The sequence below is a fragment of the Balaenoptera physalus genome (assembly GCF_965194825.1).
Source record: "Balaenoptera physalus genome assembly, chromosome: 13".
In the NCBI taxonomy this organism is placed as follows: Eukaryota; Metazoa; Chordata; class Mammalia; order Artiodactyla; family Balaenopteridae; genus Balaenoptera; species Balaenoptera physalus.
Window position 1 is genome coordinate 57,669,884 of NC_138892.1, and position 19,511 is coordinate 57,689,394.

At 41.4% G+C, this 19,511-nt stretch overlaps 1 protein-coding gene across 7 annotated transcripts in view; it reads left to right on the plus strand.

Annotated features, from left to right (window-relative positions):
* The window catches only part of LRIG3 (leucine rich repeats and immunoglobulin like domains 3), an 87,966-nt gene that overhangs the window by 12,081 nt on the left and 56,374 nt on the right, over positions 1-19,511 (plus strand). For all 7 annotated transcript variants that reach the window (XM_082422701.1, XM_082422702.1, XM_082422700.1 and 4 more), the window contains 6 exons: positions 14,948-15,079; positions 15,632-15,775; positions 16,812-16,955; positions 17,266-17,409; positions 17,822-17,965; positions 18,913-18,993. In XM_082422701.1, the coding sequence (XP_082278827.1) occupies positions 14,948-15,079; positions 15,632-15,775; positions 16,812-16,955; positions 17,266-17,409; positions 17,822-17,965; positions 18,913-18,993 (789 nt within the window). The remainder of the gene's footprint in view (positions 1-14,947; positions 15,080-15,631; positions 15,776-16,811; positions 16,956-17,265; positions 17,410-17,821; positions 17,966-18,912; positions 18,994-19,511) is intronic.

Here is a 19,511-nt window from a genome sequence, read left to right on the forward strand (position 1 = left end):
CCTGAGATGTAGCACCATCACATCATGGGAGATGCTTTGGGGATGCAGGAAGGTATGAGAGTCCTGCCTTCCATCAGAGGTCTGATCTGATTTATATGCTACGGAGAACAATCCTGGGTAGTAGGGAGTATTAGCAATTGCTGGAGCGTGAACAGTAGTCACTGTAGAATTTGGAGAAGGGTGGTGACCTTTCTTTCTTCAGTTTTGAAACTCCTACAAGCGCAGTACCTGTGGTTCTCCCGTGGCATTTGTCATACCTCTCACTCCAGGGTTGGACTCGTGTCTTACTGAGCGCTCTGTCGCCTCAGGAGCCCAATCCAGTCTCTGGCACATAAGAGGTTCTCATTAAATATCTGAGCAGATGAGAGATCTCGGGCCCTTGTGCGGAAGTAGAGAGACCTGAGCTGGAAAGGGGGCCCCCAGGTTTTTGTCTTGTTTCACGCTAATGACCTGTCTGACCTCAGGCAGAGCTAATGAACTCTGCTTTGTTTATCTGTAGGAACAGTGTAAGATGTCTGCCTGTCTATCTCATATGGTCCCGGTGAAGGATCAAATGGCATATTGTACATGAAAGGGCTCCGGATGGCGTGAGCGACCACAGCTGCTGCTGATACAGTTGCAGTGGGCTGGGGGGAGGCACAGAGACTTGGGGGGGGGGGTGCACAGTGGATTCTCGAACAGGAGGGTCACAGGAGGAGGGCAGGATTTAGAAACATTATCCTGGTGGCAGTAGATGAGGGAGGAAGGAAGAACTTGGCATTTGGGGTGAGTTTTCAGGAGAACTTTTGCTCTCTTCAAATAGTTCCAAAAAAATCAGTGAGCACTCAACTATAATTAATAAATGAACACCGTTTCTAGCCTGAGGGTTTATATAACTATAAGGTGGATTTGGAGCTGTTTAAAGTGCCCCCAAAACACCACCTACTATGTGCTGAGTGCTGGAGAATGAAGAAAAGTAGCACTTGGCCTCTGCCTTCCAGGGGCTTTGAATAAATATAATGGGCAGACAGACAATAAAGAATAAAGAGATACTCCAAGGAGGAGATGCCCTGGATAACAGAGGGAAGCAGAGGAGGGCTGTCCTTTCAATGTGTGTAGAGTGAGAGGGTGAGTGAGGTCTAGACTGGGAAGGGGATTTGGTTACACTGACAGGGATCAGCTTAGGTGTTTTACAGGTTTTGGGGGAGGAATTGACTTTTTTTTAAGCAGAGGAATGAAATAACTACATTTCAATTAAGCACCAAATCTGCTTCTCTCCTTTTTCTCAAGTAGTCATTAAACAGTGCTCATATTCAAAGTCAAGTGCCATAGACCACTCAGTAATGTGACTTTGATAATTAACAGTTATGACTTGCCAAATACCTGTTATCCATCCACCTTTAGAACCGTTCTGTGCTCTGAGCCTTGCTGTATGTTAGGGCCGCACCTCCTTTTCCCACAAAAGGAAATTGGCCGTGGCGTGGGAGTCATGTGAGCGTGGGCTCCTGTATGCTGAAAGGAGTAGAGTCGAACTAATGACTAGAAGTCAGATCTGCAGTGTTCTGTTATCTGTGTACTGAACCCGGCACCATGTCAAGTGGGAATTCCATCCAGAAGCATGCGTTCTCATTACAGTCCCCAAATCAGACTAATGAAAAATCAGTTTGGGAGACTTAAGAGGCTATTGCCTGGTTGCTTGGCACAGAATGTATTTAAATGATTCACCAAATTCTGCTTATAACTTTTAAAATGCATTGTTATTTTAATAGCTCACAGCTCAGAAATAAAGCTGCATGTGGGAAAGGCAAGCATTTTTATATGTTCTCAAGTGATGGTAGAGCTAAGTAATTTTATAACCATGAGGTAAAGCTCAAAGGTAAAAACAAAGTTGTTTTTTTTTTAAACCAAAGCCTATATAAATCAGTATTTGAAAAGCAGTCACCAGTTTATCATGTAAATTAAGGAAATTAGGGAGACGCTTCACTCAAAATGAGAACTTAAGTTTCTGGGGAATCAGGGTTCTGATGAAGTGGACACAAATGGTATCCCATCTTTACCCACATGTGGGTGTAGACGAGCCCAAGGAATTTGACCACCTTAACTGAAAAATTCATCCCCAACTGTGTGCTCTACAGATGAGGATAAATGGACTAGTGTCTTCATATGTGAAGGACATTGCATTCGAGGGCCACCACCTTCACCAGTACAAGCAAGCCAGACATTACTGTGCTTAATAGCAGTAAGCTCATGAAGCCCAAGTCTTACAGAACAAACACATAAACACCTTAATATGATAAGTTGCAATCTTTTATTGGATTTTAAAATGTTTATATGGGATTTGCACATAAGAGAGCTTACTGTACACAGAGCCGTATGTGTAATACTCTCTAAGTTTACCTTCACATTTAATCATAAACTGGTCCCCAAAATACACATTTGCTAGGTTTTTGAATTCTCAAGTTACAGTGGCTGTATTTGAAACATAAATTTGTGATCGTGTCATGGCTCTTTAAACCCTTCAGGAATTTCCCATTGCTCTTAGATCAGGAGCAAAAATCCTTCTCAAGATAGACAATTCTCTGCGTGACCTGAGTCCTCCGTTCCTGTTAGCCTTCTCTAGAATCATTCCTCATTTCTAGGAATGTGCCAGCTTGTTCCTGCCTCCAGTCCTTTTGCCTGGAGTACTCACCCTCCCCCAGCTTTTGCTAAGTCAGACTTACACATTTTCATATCTCCTTTATTTACAACGTCTATGTTGTTATCATAAATGCAATCCCATTTTCAGTTGTATATTTTTGATTCTTTAATGTCCACTTCCACCACCAGAATGAAACTTTATAAAAGCTGAGATCATGTCTGTTTTTGTCCCCGTTGTAACTCTGTCATGTAACTCAGCACCTGGCATATGGTGGCCACTCAGTCCATGTTCGCTAAATGAATGACTGAGTCAGTTTCCCAGTCCAAATTAATACATGGTTAATTGCAGAAGAGACTAGTCAGTTAACCTTTTTGTTCCTGCCTCTCTGTACGCACTTAAAATTATTTTCATTAACAAAACTTTGTTCCAAGGTGGCAACATTCTTAGATTTGACTTGGTGACCCATTGGGCACCTTTCTTCAATGATGGCTCTTGGAGCCCATAAAATTGACCCACAGTCCCTCGAACTTGACCTTCCAGTATAACTTGCCACAAGAAGTCCTGTATTACCAGTGTTTATCCTGAACCTACAGCATTTTCTCATCCTTTCCCTCAACTTCACGTTAGCCTTTTGTTGGCTGCTTTGAAGTATCAAATACAGCTCCTGCCAGAGACTTCTCTCTGCTTGTGAGGCTTGTGCTTCCAAGACAGACAAAACAATAATGTTGCAGCAGTTGCTTTTCCTGACTGAGAGGCAAGATTCAACATGTGTCTCTGTCCTGGCCTAGTTACTTTTCCTCCTTCTCTCCCTTCTTTTACTGTCTGTGCTGTCCTCCATAGCCTAGAGGTATGGGCTCTAGTTGTTGGTTAGAGAGACCAGAACAATGAAACAGGGCTCTAACCAGCACCTCCCCTTTTCTGTCTGGCTGCAAGTTGCTTAAGTACTAAATTCAAAACATGAAAGAAAAGACAGTTATAAATATTAGCACCTCCTTTCTAGCACTTAAAGTCACCTTCCTGGCTGTCTCCCTTCCTCTCCAGAAAGCTTCAGCTGGTAGATAGAGCAGTCTCTAGAGTGAGGCTGAAGGCAGCATGAAATATTAAGGTAATATTCACTGCAAGTGCCATTCAGCACAGGATAAACATGGTATACATTCTTGGACTGTCAGTTTTACAATGCACAAACCATTTTAAATTTTTTATAACAAAACGAACATACAGAGTTAGAATCAAAACGAGCATAATTTTTTTTGAAAAAAATAAGATGCTTTTGTACTTCATCACCAATGGCCATGTCATCCTGCATAAGATATTGGCCTGGGAATAGAGGGCAGTACTCTTTAAAGATGAATGCATGTTTACAGAATCAGGACTGTCATCAGTTAATCGTATAAATCCCTCTTTTCTCTTATTCTCCTCCTCCTGTCAGTCTTGCTTTCACTTCCTCACCTCTATCCTCATACAAGTATCAACAAAAGGGTGAAGGGAATTAGAAATGGTTTACTATATTATATAACTGGTCAGAACCCATGTCCTGTTAGTTTTGAGTGTCTGCATGCAATCCTTGTAACTTTGAATTGGAAGAGATATTTCTCACTGAAGGGAGGTTATGCAACCTCCCCTTGAGCCCTTCCGGGGACAAAAGCTCACTCCTGGGTGAGGTGCTGTTCCATTTGGAATAGTTCTAATTGCTGGGACTCTTTATTTGTTAAGCTGGGCTCTGCCTTTCTGCGGTTTCTGCCTATCGTCCTAGGTCTGTGCACCGGGGAGAACAACTTCAGTCTATTTTCCGCATCATAACATAATACTGACAAGTCTTAACCTGTAAGGTCTTCTTAAAGCTTTCTCTTCTCCTGGCTCAAGTTCCAGTTCCCATTTTCTATACGATGTGGGGTCTAGACCAGTGCGGTCCAGTAGTGCCTTCTGCGATAATGGAAATGTGTGCAGTCCACGGAGGTAGCCGCTGGACACATGGGGATTGAACACGTGAAATGTGGCTGGTGTGATGGAGGAATTAAGTTTTAAATTTCATTTAAATGTAAAGAGCCACATGTGGCCGGTGGCTATTATGCTGGACAGTGCAGGTCTAGACTCTGAAAGTCCTCCTGTCACCCTCATCCTTTAGCATGACACTAAACTCCAGTGCCCAGAGCAAGATACTGAGATGTGGTCTAATGCAGAATATGGTGGACTGTGTCTCTTGACCAGAATATGGGATGTTAATGAAGGATAACATTATATTAGCTTTTTAAGGACCATGTTGTATTATGGGCACATACCAAGTTGCGGTCAGCCGAGATCCCCAAGTCTATTGTCATTCTCGCACGAATTGCTTCCAAATAGGCCTTTTTAAATGATTGATTAAAAATTCAAAACACTGCCTTTCCCCAACTTAATTTCTCTAGTTGCTTCTAAACCGTCATTTTAGTATATTGAGAGGTTTGGGATCATATCATCTAACGGATGAGTTGCACTTGATTATTCACATCTCTATTCATATTCATACAAACGTTGACAGCACAGGGCCACAGGCAGCCTCACAAGCAGGCCACTTAGCATCTTCCCTAAAGGTCCATGCCAGTCTCTGAGTAAAGACTAGGGATGCAGACTCACTTGCCTATGTGATCATCACCACCGCATGTTCGGTGTCTTATTCACAAGGACAAGTTGAGTACTTGGTGAGATCAAGACATTCTGTGTTCGTGATGTTCCTAGTCCATTGGTCTGTGGACCACATCAGAAAAATAAAATGACATTAATTTAGCCTGATGTGTTCATACAGGATTAATCCCCTGTATGAGAACTGTTTATTAATTTGAGGTTCAGAATAATGATGCCATGTTTTCTGGTTCATAGTGTCATCTTAAGGTAAAATTTACATAGGCTAATTTTTTGTTAGACTATCTAAGTTGAATGATGTTTCAATTTAAAAAATTACAATAACTTTTGTGAGGGAAGGTTTTTAGAGAAAAACTGGTCTTATTCACTGATCAGATTCCCGTTAAAGACGTCCTATCAGGCATGGTGGACTGAGCACATTTGTTTCACTCTGCTCCATCCTAGAACCCCCTTAAAATGAAAATAAAGGACTAAAGTGCACACCAACAGGAACAAAGAGAAAACAGGAGAGGAGACAGTCCGAATGAAAGATTTCATTAAAATCTTTCAAGCAAGCACACAAGTTGTAAATGATTTAGAGAGAGTGGAGTGAATCCCAAAAGAAGCAAACGCTTTTTTGCTGCAGAAGCTCAGGATGCTTAAGGAATTCAAAGTCGGTAAAGATAGGGATGCAGAGTAGGACTGAAAATGGGGGATTGGTGAAAACTCTTTTATAAGAAGCAGACCTGCAGGTTCCCCCTCCAAAACTTAAGGCCCAGTGACCGACCCTCCCTTGATGGAGGCAGAAAACTAGAGTTTACTCTCTAGAGAGTTGAAACGAAGTCTCTGGAATTTGGGGCACAGGCCCAGCTGGGCAAGGGGTGGGGATTGAGGGCAGCATCTTCTGCAGTCAGGGAAATTAAGTCTGATCTGAATAGGAGGGTGACAGTTCTCCCCTCAGCTTATGTTCCTGTTCACCTTCCCAGACACTAGCAGTCAAGCTTATCCCCACCAGCCCGGAGGTTGGAGGATCTGAGCGATCAGACAGGTGCCTGTGGATCCATCGTGAAACAGACCACCTGTGGTGAGACTCACCAGTCAGCAAGCCCTTACCTCACAGCCCTCAGCAAGCTTTCCAGGGCTGCTTTTTACTAAATATGAGTGGATAGCCAGTGATCACTGTCTCTTGAAAGGGTTTGTAAGAATAAAGTCAAAGTCTGAAATACATAGGAAGAGGGAACCAGAGACAATGGAAGGAGAAGGGAACTTCAAAACAACTTAATATCTCCAGAGAGAAGAGAGATGTTATATCCACAAAATAAGAAAAGAGTAGTAAATAAAAAGGAATATTTCAGAAAATAAGAAAGGGACTCTTAAAAGTTAAAAATATAATAACAGGGACTTCCCTGGTGGTGCAATGGTTAAGAATCTGCCTGACGGTGCAGGGGACACAGGTTCGAGCCCTGGTCCGGGAAGATCCCACATGCCGCGGAGCAGCTAAGCCCGTGCGCCACAACTACTGAGCCCACATGCCACAACTACTGAGCCCGCAGCCTAGAACCCGTGCTTCACAACGAGAGAAGCGACTGCAGTGAGAAGCCCGCGCACCACAACAATGAGTAGCCCAGCCCCTGCTCGCTGCAACTAGAGAAAAGCCCGCGCGCAGCAATGAAGACCCAATGCAGCCAAAACAACCACAACAACAACAATATATATATATATATATATAAAATAATAACAGACACTTTAAAAAGGTAATAGAAGTGTTGGAAGACAGTTGAAAAACTCAGAAAGAAGAACCAAAAGATAAAAAGATGGAAAACTGGAGAAGAAAAAATAAGAAAATTAGAGGATCAACTTGGAAATCTAATTGGAATTCCATGAAGAGACATCTGTGGAAATAGAAAAGAGGAAATTATCAAAGAGGCAAAAAAATTTCCCAGAGCCACAGAACACACATTTCTAGGTTGAAAGACCCTACTGAGTGCCAGCAAATGGAAGAAAAAAAAAAAAGACCTACACCGAGGGACATTACTGTGCTCTTTTAGAACATTGGGGTTAAAGAGAAGCTCTGAGAGGAGGAAAAATAAAATACACAGCAGGTCACCTGTAAGGATAGATAGTGGTTCTCCCCAGTGTGAGCCTCACCGCATCAGCATCACCTGGGTACTTGGTAGAAATGCAGATTCTCAGGTCGCACCCAGGTCTACTGAAACGGAAACCCTGAGTGTGGGGCTCAGCAATCTGTGCTCCAAGAAGCCCCCCACCCCCAGTTCTGATGCCTGTTGCAATTTAAGAAACAGTGGAGTTGAGAAGCAGAATGGCCACTGGCTCCTCAAACTTGCATCCTTGAGTGTCGTGATAGGGTAAAACAGTCTTCAAAACCCTAAGGAACATGGTTTCTAATCTCAACTCGGTACACTCCCAACTGTCAATCCCATAAAGACATTTCCAAGTATGAAAAAAAAAAAAAAGTACCTTTACAGATGGTTTCTTAGAAAGCTCATGGAGGATATGCCCCAGGAAAATGAGGGAGTAAACCAAGGAAGACTGGGCAGCCAGGCAGTGGGACTCCCCTAGGAAAGAAATCCCCCAAAAGTGAGGCCAGGGTCTGTAAGAGGCTGCAGTTTTATATGATGATTATGTGAAGCCTCTGTAGCACATCTGGTCATTTGCTGAATTGTCATCCAAATCCACAACTCCTTAGAGCTGGAAGAGGACATTTCCTTCCATTTCCTCCCACTGACAGTGAGAAAATCAAGGTTTACAAAGTATGGTAGAACAAGACATACAACTGGGAACAGAATCAAAATCTACTTGCTGGGGAGCTGTGGTATGAACTGCTGCTTCAAAGAGATCCTACTTTTGACAGGTTGATTGATGTATGGAATCCCAGTTTTATGTTTACTTTTTCTGGCTGGCAGCTGTGGTGGTCATACCACTTTCTGATGGTTGTATGCATCTTGAAGCACAGTGGAGGTACATCCTTATGGGCCAATCTAAAGCTTGATCTAGAGTTTCAAGACTAATTAAGACTATTTGGTCACTTCAGCATCTTGAATCCATTCATTTAATCCTGAGTTTGGGGAACCAAGTATGAATCAGAGATTTTCTTCAGTCACAAGTAAATCACAAACTTGTGGGGAGACTCAAACTCACAGCTTAACCATAGCAGTGGTTTGACCTGTGAAAATGGCTGTGGAAGACCCTGCCTCCAAAGAGAGGTAGGGAAAATTTTTTTAATTTTACTAAATAAAAGTAGAGTTAATTTTTATTGTATATAATTCAGTTATTTCAGATTAAAGTAATTGTTCAGTAAGTGTCTTGTTTAGGATCCTGTTGTCTTCTAGGACCTGCCCTTAAATTTCTGTTTACATAAAAGGACTAAATAGAATTTCTATTTGGGGATCAAAAAAGGTTGTTTTTTATGTGGTGTAAATGAGTTTCCTACTTCTATTTCTTTTTTCAAGCTTACATGTATTATAATTGGCACATAACTAGGGCTCTGATTATTGAAGGATCTCTGTATTTTAAAACATTGTGGGCAACTTTATCATGTTCACAATCCAAAAGATAATTATATTTTATGTTGACCTGACTTTTAGCTGAAAGAACGGATTCTTTGCTCCTTACCGTGGCTCCTTTGCTGCTTAATATCACTGCTTCTTCATCAAGAATCTTTCTCCTTGCAGAAGCTTCCTCAGTTGGCTTTATCCTTTGATGCCACAGGACCAGTGGACTGGTCTAAACATGTGTTCTTTTAATGAAACTTCTTAATTATCTTTTTAGAAAAAAAAAAAAAGATGAGCAGAGACAGTTTATTTTTATCTGCATGGGAGAGGTTCTTTGCTTGCTAAGTCTCTCTGCTAAAAGAAGCCTAATCTTATGGGGTGTTAGTTATTCCAGCCAAGGTAGTTTTCAAGGAAGCTTTTTTTTTTGGTGGGGAAGGGGGGTAGGGAGGGGAGAGGAGTTATTGTTGGAAATATAAGTGATCTTTAATGTGTTTGCAAAATGTTGTGTTTTCTTTAACAACTTGTAATACCTTTATAAATGGTGTTAAACCAGTTGCTTACAATTTATATATAGAAATCAGTATTTCCTTGGGGCCAGGCCAACTGTCCCAGCCAGTACCGTTAATGTGCTTGCTCTATGGTTGTACAGAGTGAGCACGGATTCAGCAATTTGTTGGCTGCAGTAACTGAATTGGATTTCAGGGATGTGGTCAGAGTAATGCATTCTAAGAAAGGGGGGCATTGCAACTTGTTAAAAAAATGGTTTCAGATTAAATTTCACTGCACATACCCTCTCTAAAAGGAAAATGCCACACGTGCATACCTTCTCTAAATAGCCAAGTTTGCACGTCTTTACACATCAAGCTGCAAAGCCTTCAGCTGCCTTTATGTTGTGCAGTAGGTAGGAGACACCTGAAACTATTGACAGAGATTTCTTATTCACCAAGAAGCTACACTTTAATTGGTTTCAGGAATTCCAGTGTGAAAAAACCTGATATTCCGGTTCCTCACAAAGAATATTCCACTCTGGGACTCTCTTCTCCGACTCCAGAAATAAACTCATACCATTTATATCCACTTAGGTGTGCATGAAGTTCTTTTGAGACTCTCATGCTTTCTGGAGATCACAGTGAGTCAAAAATAACCAATCATCATCGTACCAAGTGGTCAATAACCTCATAGATTATATTTTACTGTTATTAATCTAGTTCGGGTTTACATTTATTACAAGTGTTCCGAGTATCAGAACAAATGCACACATTTCTTATATATAAGAATAACACATTTGTCCATGTTCCTAGTGATTACAGACATGAAAATGCCAGAACTGGGCTATTCTGGTCAGTAGCATTTCACACCCGAGCAGGAGAGGACCCTACTCTGCTTTCGAAGGGGGCCCCCTGCTTTAGAGGGCCTCTCGTATAAGCGGACAGATCACAGGGGTAGTGAGTAGTGTGGATGGGAACTCCAGTAGTGCTGAACTGGGTCCCAGTGTCCAGAGGCTGCAGAGCTGGAAACCTGAGCCTGTATGTCAGGGGAGGGGGAAAGCACGGCCTGTGCCCTGGAAACCAGAGGAAGAACGGTGCTTCACCCCCAAAACAGGTGTCCAGGCAGACCGTCGCCATTATCCCTCCATCCCTCCTCTGTCCTCTGTCCTTCCTCTTGCCTGTGCCCCACCCAGTCTTTCTCCCCACTGCTGCCAGAGCAGTCTTTCCAAAAGGCACATTGAATATTGTCACCCCACCGTTCGAAATCCTCTGTCCTCCTCCCTCTACTTGATCTTGAGACAAAGGCCAAATGCCCAACATGGTTTACAGGGTCCCACTTGACCTACTCTCTTCTCCTCCCAGCACCTCACTCCTCAACTTCCTCTTTCTCCAGTGTCCACTCATTTCCTCAAGGGAAAGAAGCCTTGCCTTGCTCTCACTTGCTTCTGCTTGGAACTCTAGCCTTCTCCTTGCCACGGGAAGTTTGGCTGACGCCCACACCCCTCCCATCACTTTTTAGGAGACTGTCCTTTGTTCTTCCATTTATCCCTCTGGTGGCCACTCCCTTTTGCCTGCCTGTTCTCCCCCACTAGAATTTCAGTGCTGTGAGGTCAGGGACCATATCCATCTTGTTCGTTGTCAGATCTTCAGGACTCTCAGAGCAAATATCATCATGTAAATATCATAAGTCGGGTTTGCTTCTGCTTAAAGGTATTTGGCAAAGGCTGAAAGGTGAAATTAGCGACAAAGTGAAACCATTATTGTTGGGCCTGAGAAGCCAAGGCTGACATACCTAGGCCTCCTGTTATTCCCATGGCCTCTGAGAAGCCTGAGGGAACCATCTGCGTTCCAGCTGACCAGGCCCCCAAGTCTGTGTTTGTCTGTAAGGGACTGGTTGACCTCAGCAATGATTTGACCATGGAATGCCTTGACCTCAGCAATGATTTGACCATGGAACGCCTTGTACTATCAACAAACATAGATGACCAAAATATTCGTGGTCCTTAACGATGGATTTGCACAAGGCTGAAACCCCCTCCTATGCTCAGAGTACAGATTTTGGAACAATGGAAAGATGACATTTCCACATTAACTTAAGTAATGGAAAAAGATAGCTTGTTTTGTTTTGTTTTGTTTTTTTGTTGAAGGATTGCACATTTCCTGCCAAAAATATTAATTAACTGCAGTGCTTTAATATGTTCATCAAATTTGGCATTTATCCATAATTGGAGAAAAACTGAAGCCAGAGTTGAATTGAATCTTTGTCTCCTAGAAGTGGTTACTTGTAACCCACTCTATTATGAAGTATGTTTATTTTGAGGGTTTTAGGTGATAAAAAGATTTTTTAATCTAGTTTTTTAAGGTAGTTGTCTTTTTTTTAAACCCTTCTTGTTTGACATAAGGCAAGTTTTTTTTTTCTTTTTTTTTAAACTTGTACATATTAGGTGGTTATTTGCCAGTTAGTCTGAGAGCTAATATGAAACTGGTATTTGGACTTAATTCAGTTCCATTAGAACAGAGTTAAAATTTTGCGATACAGGGACCATTATCCTGGCAGTTGTAAGGGATTTTTGTGCTGGGAAGAAGTGCTGACAAAGACGCACTGTACAGGCTCCGTTTATAACTGAGCACTTTTCACACTGCAATTTAGGAGGTGTGCAGCTCAGGAAATTGCTGGCTTTGGCTGGAGCATACTTTTAACTGCAAGGAAAATTTTATTCGTCACTCAAGTAATTGGCAGTTTTAATACCTTGTTCATAATTACCTTATAAACAAACGAATACACAAACCAAAGATTGTATGGCCTGTTATCTAACTTGTAGCCTTATTTGAGCAACGTGATAGACACCTGTGGGTCTCCCTCTCCCTCCCACCAGAAACCAGTTTGCTCCATTTATTGCGAAAACCTGTGGCTGTTTCTTCTCGTTGTTAAATGTAAGCGTAGCTGTACTAGCTAGCCCCAGACAACCTGGGGACCAAAACCAGGCGCAGAATTTGATGGGCGGCAGTGGCTGCGGACCGGACGGAGAGGGAAGGAGATGAGAGGAGGGTGCTTCAGGGTTACTCTGCTGTTTGCGGGGGTGGGGGGGGCTTCCTGGTAATGCAAACATTTGGGTTGTGTATTTAAGAGAACATTTTTGTCCCCTAAAGCGTGGTTTTCTTTAACCCACACACCCTGACCCTGAGGCCCTGTGGCTTGTCTCTTGGACTGAATCCATCTCCGGGATGTAGAAATTGACTAATTGTCTCACTTGCATTACCCTGTACCTCACAGCTAGATCAAGGGGTTTGCACACTGACGAATCCAGATGTGGGAAATGGTCAGAATCAGAGGTCATGGCTGACTTGACTCTAAACAAAGTCTGTAAGACTTCATGGGAATCTGAGGGGTTTGATACTTGTGACTTGTACATGGGACTGCTAACCACCCCCCGTGTTTTTAAACCTTACTATTATCCCAGAGTTCAGCTGTTAGGGTAGACATCACCCCTGCCTGTTACCTTGTATAGGATTCCTTTAAAAATAGGGTTAGATTTTTGGATGACTTGGGTCGAAAAAGACAATTCCCTGACAGTCCTTAGAAGTAACATAGGGAAGATTTTTCACAATATTTTGAGAAGTTTTGTTACTTCATTGTTATTTAAATAGATTTAAAATGTACAACCTGGTTTCTCCACTTACTGGGGAAAGCAGCACCTGGCATTTGCACACATTCAGGAGGCTGGTCTTCTACTCTGTTGGGTGCCAAACACATGCAAACTCTTGGTGACACTCTTTTCCTCCTGGGGTGCAAGCACAGACTGGGGGGAACCCAGTTTCCAGGGCATCCTTAGTGTTGGCATGATGATGGCTCAGTGAGCTGGTGTGGATTCCCACAGCAGTTTGGAACTGGTAGCTCAGCATTTTTGCGAGAGTGGGAAGTTGCGGGCCTTTCTGGAGGTGCATCTTCACCTCCAGAAAGTAAGAACTTAATTGCCAAAATTAAGTTGTTTGAATGTTTGAAACTGTGTTCTATGAAACAGCCTTCAGGGATTGCTTTGGGACCAATAGGGACTTACTCTGTGAGGTGGCCTGGGGGGAGTGCTTGGACTTGTTACGTTAAAAGCTCTAGTTTCCTAATTTAAACAGCAGAGAAATGTTATTATAACTAAATGGCATAATATATGAAAAATGCGTAGCATAGGGCTTGGCATCCAATGCCCTCAGTGTTACTAGATTCCATATACATTCCAAGATGGGGATAGATATATAGCCCTGCTTTAAAGGAGCTCACAGTATGGCAGAAAAGACCAACAGCATAAAAAGTGCTGTGTCACACACAGCAGAGGATTTTGTGAAAACACATAAGAGGTGCTCCTAACTCAGGAACCTTCTGTGATGGTGAGAGGCCTGAGAGTTACAGTAATGCAAAAGAACTTAATGAACTCAAAGCACTATACAAATGCAGTTATTGGTAAGAAAGATACACATATGAAATCTCTTTCTAAGTTTTCCCCTTAAGTGAGGGTTTACCTAAAAATGGCAGCACGTGACTTATATGACATACAGAGGTCTACTTAGAGCCTTCGATTGTTTCATTGTTCCTTGAGCTGTAAAGCGAAGACCCTTCTTTGTAGGTGGACTCTGCCGTCATCCCAGCCTTTCTCCCTTGACATGTCATTTTTCCCCTGCCTAATAATGGTCTAAAAAGTCCAAGCTACCTGGTCTAATATGACAATTAAGATGGCTTGCACATCAGTTTGGTTCCTGTTTTCTAGCAAGATTGTTGTTTAATGCTGAATCTCCCCCTTGGAAACTGTTGTATTGATGACCTTCTAAAAGCTTTGACTTGGCCTCTTTTTGTTTTATTTTGTTTATCTTTTTTCATTTGTGGTCTAGTATAGTGCTCACCAGTAGAGCTTTCCACGATAGTTGGGATGTTCTGTGTGTTTACTGGCCCATTTGACAGTACCAGGCACCTATTCAGGACCTGACATGTGGCTACTATGACTAAGGAACTGAACTTTAACATTTAATTTTAATTTTAATGTAAAGAGCCACATGTGGCTACAATATTGGACATCATGGTCTGGTGTTTAAGACAGTTAATGCTAAACTTTTAAAAAATCTAATTGCTCCCATAGATTATTTAGACTGGTGTGCTCTTATTTTTATAATATTCAAAGCCTTGGAGCATATCCACTGGTTTTGAAGACTATGGCCATGCATTGAAACTTGCTATTTCCAAAGAAAAAGAGATTTCTCTAGGATGGCTTTTAAAAAGCCCAATCTGATGAGTATTTTAAGTTCATTGGCACCTGTAGTGTGTATGCTTTCCAAGAGAAGAATTAGAAATGCATTAGGACTCAAGAAGAAAGAATAGGGAACTAACACACCAGTGCCTGGAATGCCAACTTGGTGCTAGTCATTTCATATCCCATTTCATAAAAAGATAAGGAAGAAAGACTGTTAACAAAATAACAGAAAGAAAAATCAGTTTAAGTGCATTGCATTTAGAGAACCACAGCTGTTAAACACACCCAGATTTATATAGGAAAGCTTTTCATAATTCTAAAATTATGATTTACTATTTAATGCAACATTAAAGTGACTAAAGAGTTGCTTTTTAACGTACTGTGTAGAACAATCAGTTTTCTAAATTTCTGAAGAACGAGTTAGAAATAGAAGATATTTTTCACCTTTCAGATTGTTGTACCATTAACCCTGTTATCTGTGCTATTCTTTAAATCCAGAGCTGGAAACAAGATTGTGGAAATATTACCTGAACATCTGAGACAGTTTCAATCCCTCGAAACTTTGGACCTGAGTGGCAATAATATTTCAGAGCTTAAAACTGCACTTCCACCCCTACAACTCAAATATCTGTAAGTCGTTTTTAACAGTTTTCACCTGTGATGAAAATATTGTGCTATATTAAAAAAGGAAACAACTTTAGGATAGGGACCAGAACTCTGACCATTTCTTACTGCTGATGGATCAAAAATGTAACTTTCTTATTGACTGGTAATTTTCTGTAAGCCCGAATAACCACAATCTTCATTTTATTCTTACACTATTGGATTACAAAAATTGAGACATCCTTTGACTGTTATAGAAAAAACAAGTGCTTCTGTAAAAAAATAATCAAAATTAAACCCCTGGTGTATTTCATTAATAAATGAATTTCACAAAAATTGGGTAAGGGTCTCTAAGAAATGTTTGTTATCTTCCTATAGTTTAGTCACTTTTTCCCCCAGAGATATGTGTGAATCACAGTCGATATTGGCCTGCAAGGGCCTAAAGAGTTAATTATTTTAAGTGCCCATTGTTACAAGTGATGGGTAGGTTCTCTGGAGAGTCTTTTATATACAGAGAATACATGCACTTTAACTTCCCAAAGAACCAGAACGAGAAGCTCATCTTCAGACTTTCAACAGGTATATCAACAGCAACCGAGTGACATCCATGGAACCTGGGTATTTTGACAGTTTGGCCAACACACTCCTGGTGTTGAAGCTGAACAGGAACCGGATCTCAGCTCTCCCACCCAAGATGTTTAGACTGCCTCAACTGCAACACCTGTAAGTAAAATGTCCTCTTAGATTCTGTTTCCTCACCTCCTCTAAACCTTTGGCACCTACCCCCTAAAATCCACAACGTGGCAGAAGGAGTTTAGAAGCAAGGATGTAACCACCTTTCCTCTGAGAGCTGGAGTTGTAGAATCACTGAGTCAGAAAGAGCCTTAAAAGTCACCCGGTACAGGCTTCTGCCTGACAAGGCAGGTTGGATTGTTCCTGAAAGAGTGAGCAGTGTAATCATTGAACAACCTCCGTACAAAGGCATCATAATGGCACTGAAGACATCATGGTGACTCTCCACAGCTGTGGATCGTGAGAACAGTACCAATGACTGCAGGGCCCCTGATAGCTTAAGGAGCTGTAAAGCACTGTTTCATTAATAACGGTGGAATAATCTGTGAACAGGCTCCTACAGTATAGTGGTTTTCAGCCTTGGCTGCACATTACAGACACTTGGGGAGCTTTTAAAAATCCCAGTGCCCAGGCCACACCCTAGACCAATTACATTAGAACCTCTGGGGGTAAGATCCAGGCTTCAGTAATTTTTTAAAACTCCCCAGGTGATTCCAGGGTGCAACCAAGGTTGAGAATGACTGCCTTAAAGAGGAAGCATTAAACACAGTACAAATCGTGACAGAGAGGAATCAACTTTTGTAAGCAGTTGAACAGGATAAACTTGACGGCCCTGCTCCTGAATAGACCTCGTGTTTTAATGTGATATTCAGTACTCCCATTCTGGATACTTTAAAGACCAATATTAATGTGTTTACTTCTATACTGAATGAACAACAGTTTGGAAATTGAAGTGCAGTCTGGTGTCAGTATTTGATTATCCCAAAAATACATCACATGTTTCAGAAGGAAATTTACTCACTGCTAGTAAATCAAAATTCTTCTCAATAAAAATGCTTAGAAATGTAAAACATTCTATGTAATTTAACACAGCCTGGTTTAACTATATTGCAGTAATGTCACATTTTATTACTGCTTCCAGAATTTGTCATATAAGCTAACTGTTTAACTATAACATCCAATGTAGTGAACTGAACCGAAACAAGATCAAAAACGTCGATGGGCTCACGTTCCAAGGGCTTGGTGCTCTAAAGTCTCTGAAAATGCAAAGAAATGGAGTGACAAAACTTATGGATGGAGCTTTCTGGGGGCTGAGCAACATGGAAATCTTGTAAGTGCGGGTGATCAATTCCTACTCAGGTGGTATGATCATGGAATGCTCAGTGAGCATTCAGCAGCGTTTATTTGAAATCCTATGTTAAAATCTCATCATTTACAATCTTATAATTTAATATTAAGTTTTGTTTCAGGTAATGTGACTGAGAATTTAATAAGCATAGTATTTTCTGCTGATGTCTTTGTATAACAAAGGCTACACATCTCATGACAATAGGAATATGTAATAGGTTGTAATATGTCCCCTTTGAAGAGTCTAGATAATGAACTTGGGATCCTGCTTTTGATTCTTATTGTAAATGTAGGCAGCTGGACCATAACAACCTAACAGAGATTACCAAAGGCTGGCTTTACGGCTTGCTGATGCTGCAGGAACTTCATCTCAGCCAAAATGCCATCAACAGGATCAGCCCTGATGCCTGGGAGTTCTGCCAGAAACTCAGTGAGCTGTGAGTTGCCTTTTATTCTCCTCAGGTTTGAGAGCAGGAATCATGCCAGAGCATGAGCTTCTTACCACTGATCTGTGAAATTTTCATAACAAAGTTTCCAAGGTGACAGCTTTTTTTCACAGGCAACCTGGTCATAGTTTTGTGATAAGTTGAAGCCAGTTCTGCTGTTTCAATTCTGTGGCACATGGGCTAAAGCCCTGTTGGTGATTCTCACATAAAGAGAATTTTTTTTTAATTACTGGGATTAGAAATAATGTTTACCTGAGTATTATTAAGAAGGCAGAGTTTTAAAATAAGGGTAATTGTGGCAATATATATTACCTGTTTTTGTGTTTTTTTTTTAAACAAATCATTGCATTGAACTGGAAAATAAAAGCTATCGTTTGTTTTTTTGTTCCTTTTTTCTTTACAGGGACTTAACTTTCAATCACTTATCAAGGTTGGATGATTCAAGCTTCCTGGGCCTAAGCTTGCTAAATACACTGCACATTGGGAATAACAAAGTCAGCTACATTGCTGATTGTGCCTTCCGGGGGCTTTCCAGTTTAAAGACTTTGTAAGTTACACATTTTGCTCTTCCTCCATGAACCTAATTGGTTCCTAAATGTGCCCACTTTTCTCCAAGCAGATTTCCTTTGTTATGAAGGAAATGTGTACAGCCTCAGAAGTAGTGTCTTAATCTTTCCCAGATCAGTTTGATTAAGATCGGTCCATTTCATCCATGTGTGCTTCTTAAAGGGATTAAAAAGGACAGTGGTCAGATTGGTTTGGTGATTGCAGTCAGCCTTCTCAGGATCTCCAGGAAGCTGGTCACTGCTCAACAGGAAAACAGTTTTAGATCCACTAATTTTTCTTCGTAAAAATGCAGATTAAAAATTACCCAGAGCAAAAAAGATATACAAAGGGCAGCAAAGGAAGACGCCTGTTTATCGGACCAGTTATATCCAGACTTGATCTCTGTCCCAAGAGAAAGAAGAGAGAGTTGGATTAAATGGCCTTTGAAAAATCTTTCAAATGTTAATTCCAACGTTGTGCAACGGGCTTTTGATTTTTGCACTGTCAGAAAGTTTTGCTGTGTTCACTGTTCGAAGCATTACATGACTGAAAGACATGCTGTGTGCTTTGGCGAGCTGCTCCTTGTGTGGTTGGAGCAGTGGTTTTAAAGTTTAATGTATTTTTCAGACTATTCAAGTCTTTCAGAATTTAGTCATCTTGATAGAGGAGTTAATAGGGCCGGAATCAACTCTCCTGATCTCGGACAAAAGTATAAAATGCTGCTGAGGGGGGAGGGCAGGAGGTAAGATCTATGTTAGGGAGAGAAACAGTTTTCTGTTGTTTTGAAAGGGGCAGAGAGGATGATATGGGGAGTTATGAGGAATTCTTCCAAATTACATGCCACCTGCGTGGTGATCTTAGCTTTCTAAGCATATCTCTAACAAGAATGCCTGTATCTTTTGTTAAGTACCTGGTACCACTTTCGGTAACTCTCCTTTTTTGAACCAGGGATCTGAAGAATAATGAAATTTCTTGGACCATTGAGGACATGAATGGTGCCTTCTCTGGGCTTGACAAACTGAGGCGGTTGTGAGTATGATGTGCTTCATAATTGGCATTGCTTTTTGACCTAAACATTTTGGGTTTTGGGGGGGTTTTTTTGGCTACACCACGCAGCTTTCAGGATCTTAGTTTCCCAACCAGGGATTGAACCCCAGGGCCATGCCAAGTCCTGACCACTGGACCGCCAGGGAACTCCCTAAACACTTTGTCTTAATTGAGCTCAGTTCCACACACAAGTTGACATCTTTAAAGAGTTTTAAAATAGGTGCTTAATCTGGTTGCTATTGATTAGATTTTCTTCCTTGGGTATAGTGGTTTTACTCAACACTTGGGTTAGTGCAGCTGACTTTAGTATCCAGATAAGAATTTTAAGTTGTTTTGAGTGCTTAGACCCTTGGGATTACTACTGTGTAAAGGTTAGTGCACTAAGTTCAGCATTTGGAAACGTGCAGTGTTGCACTTGCCTCACAGGAATGTTTAAGTGAAGTGATCCAGTGACCAATGATAACACTGCAGTGGGTTCCAAGCAATACAGGATAAAAACA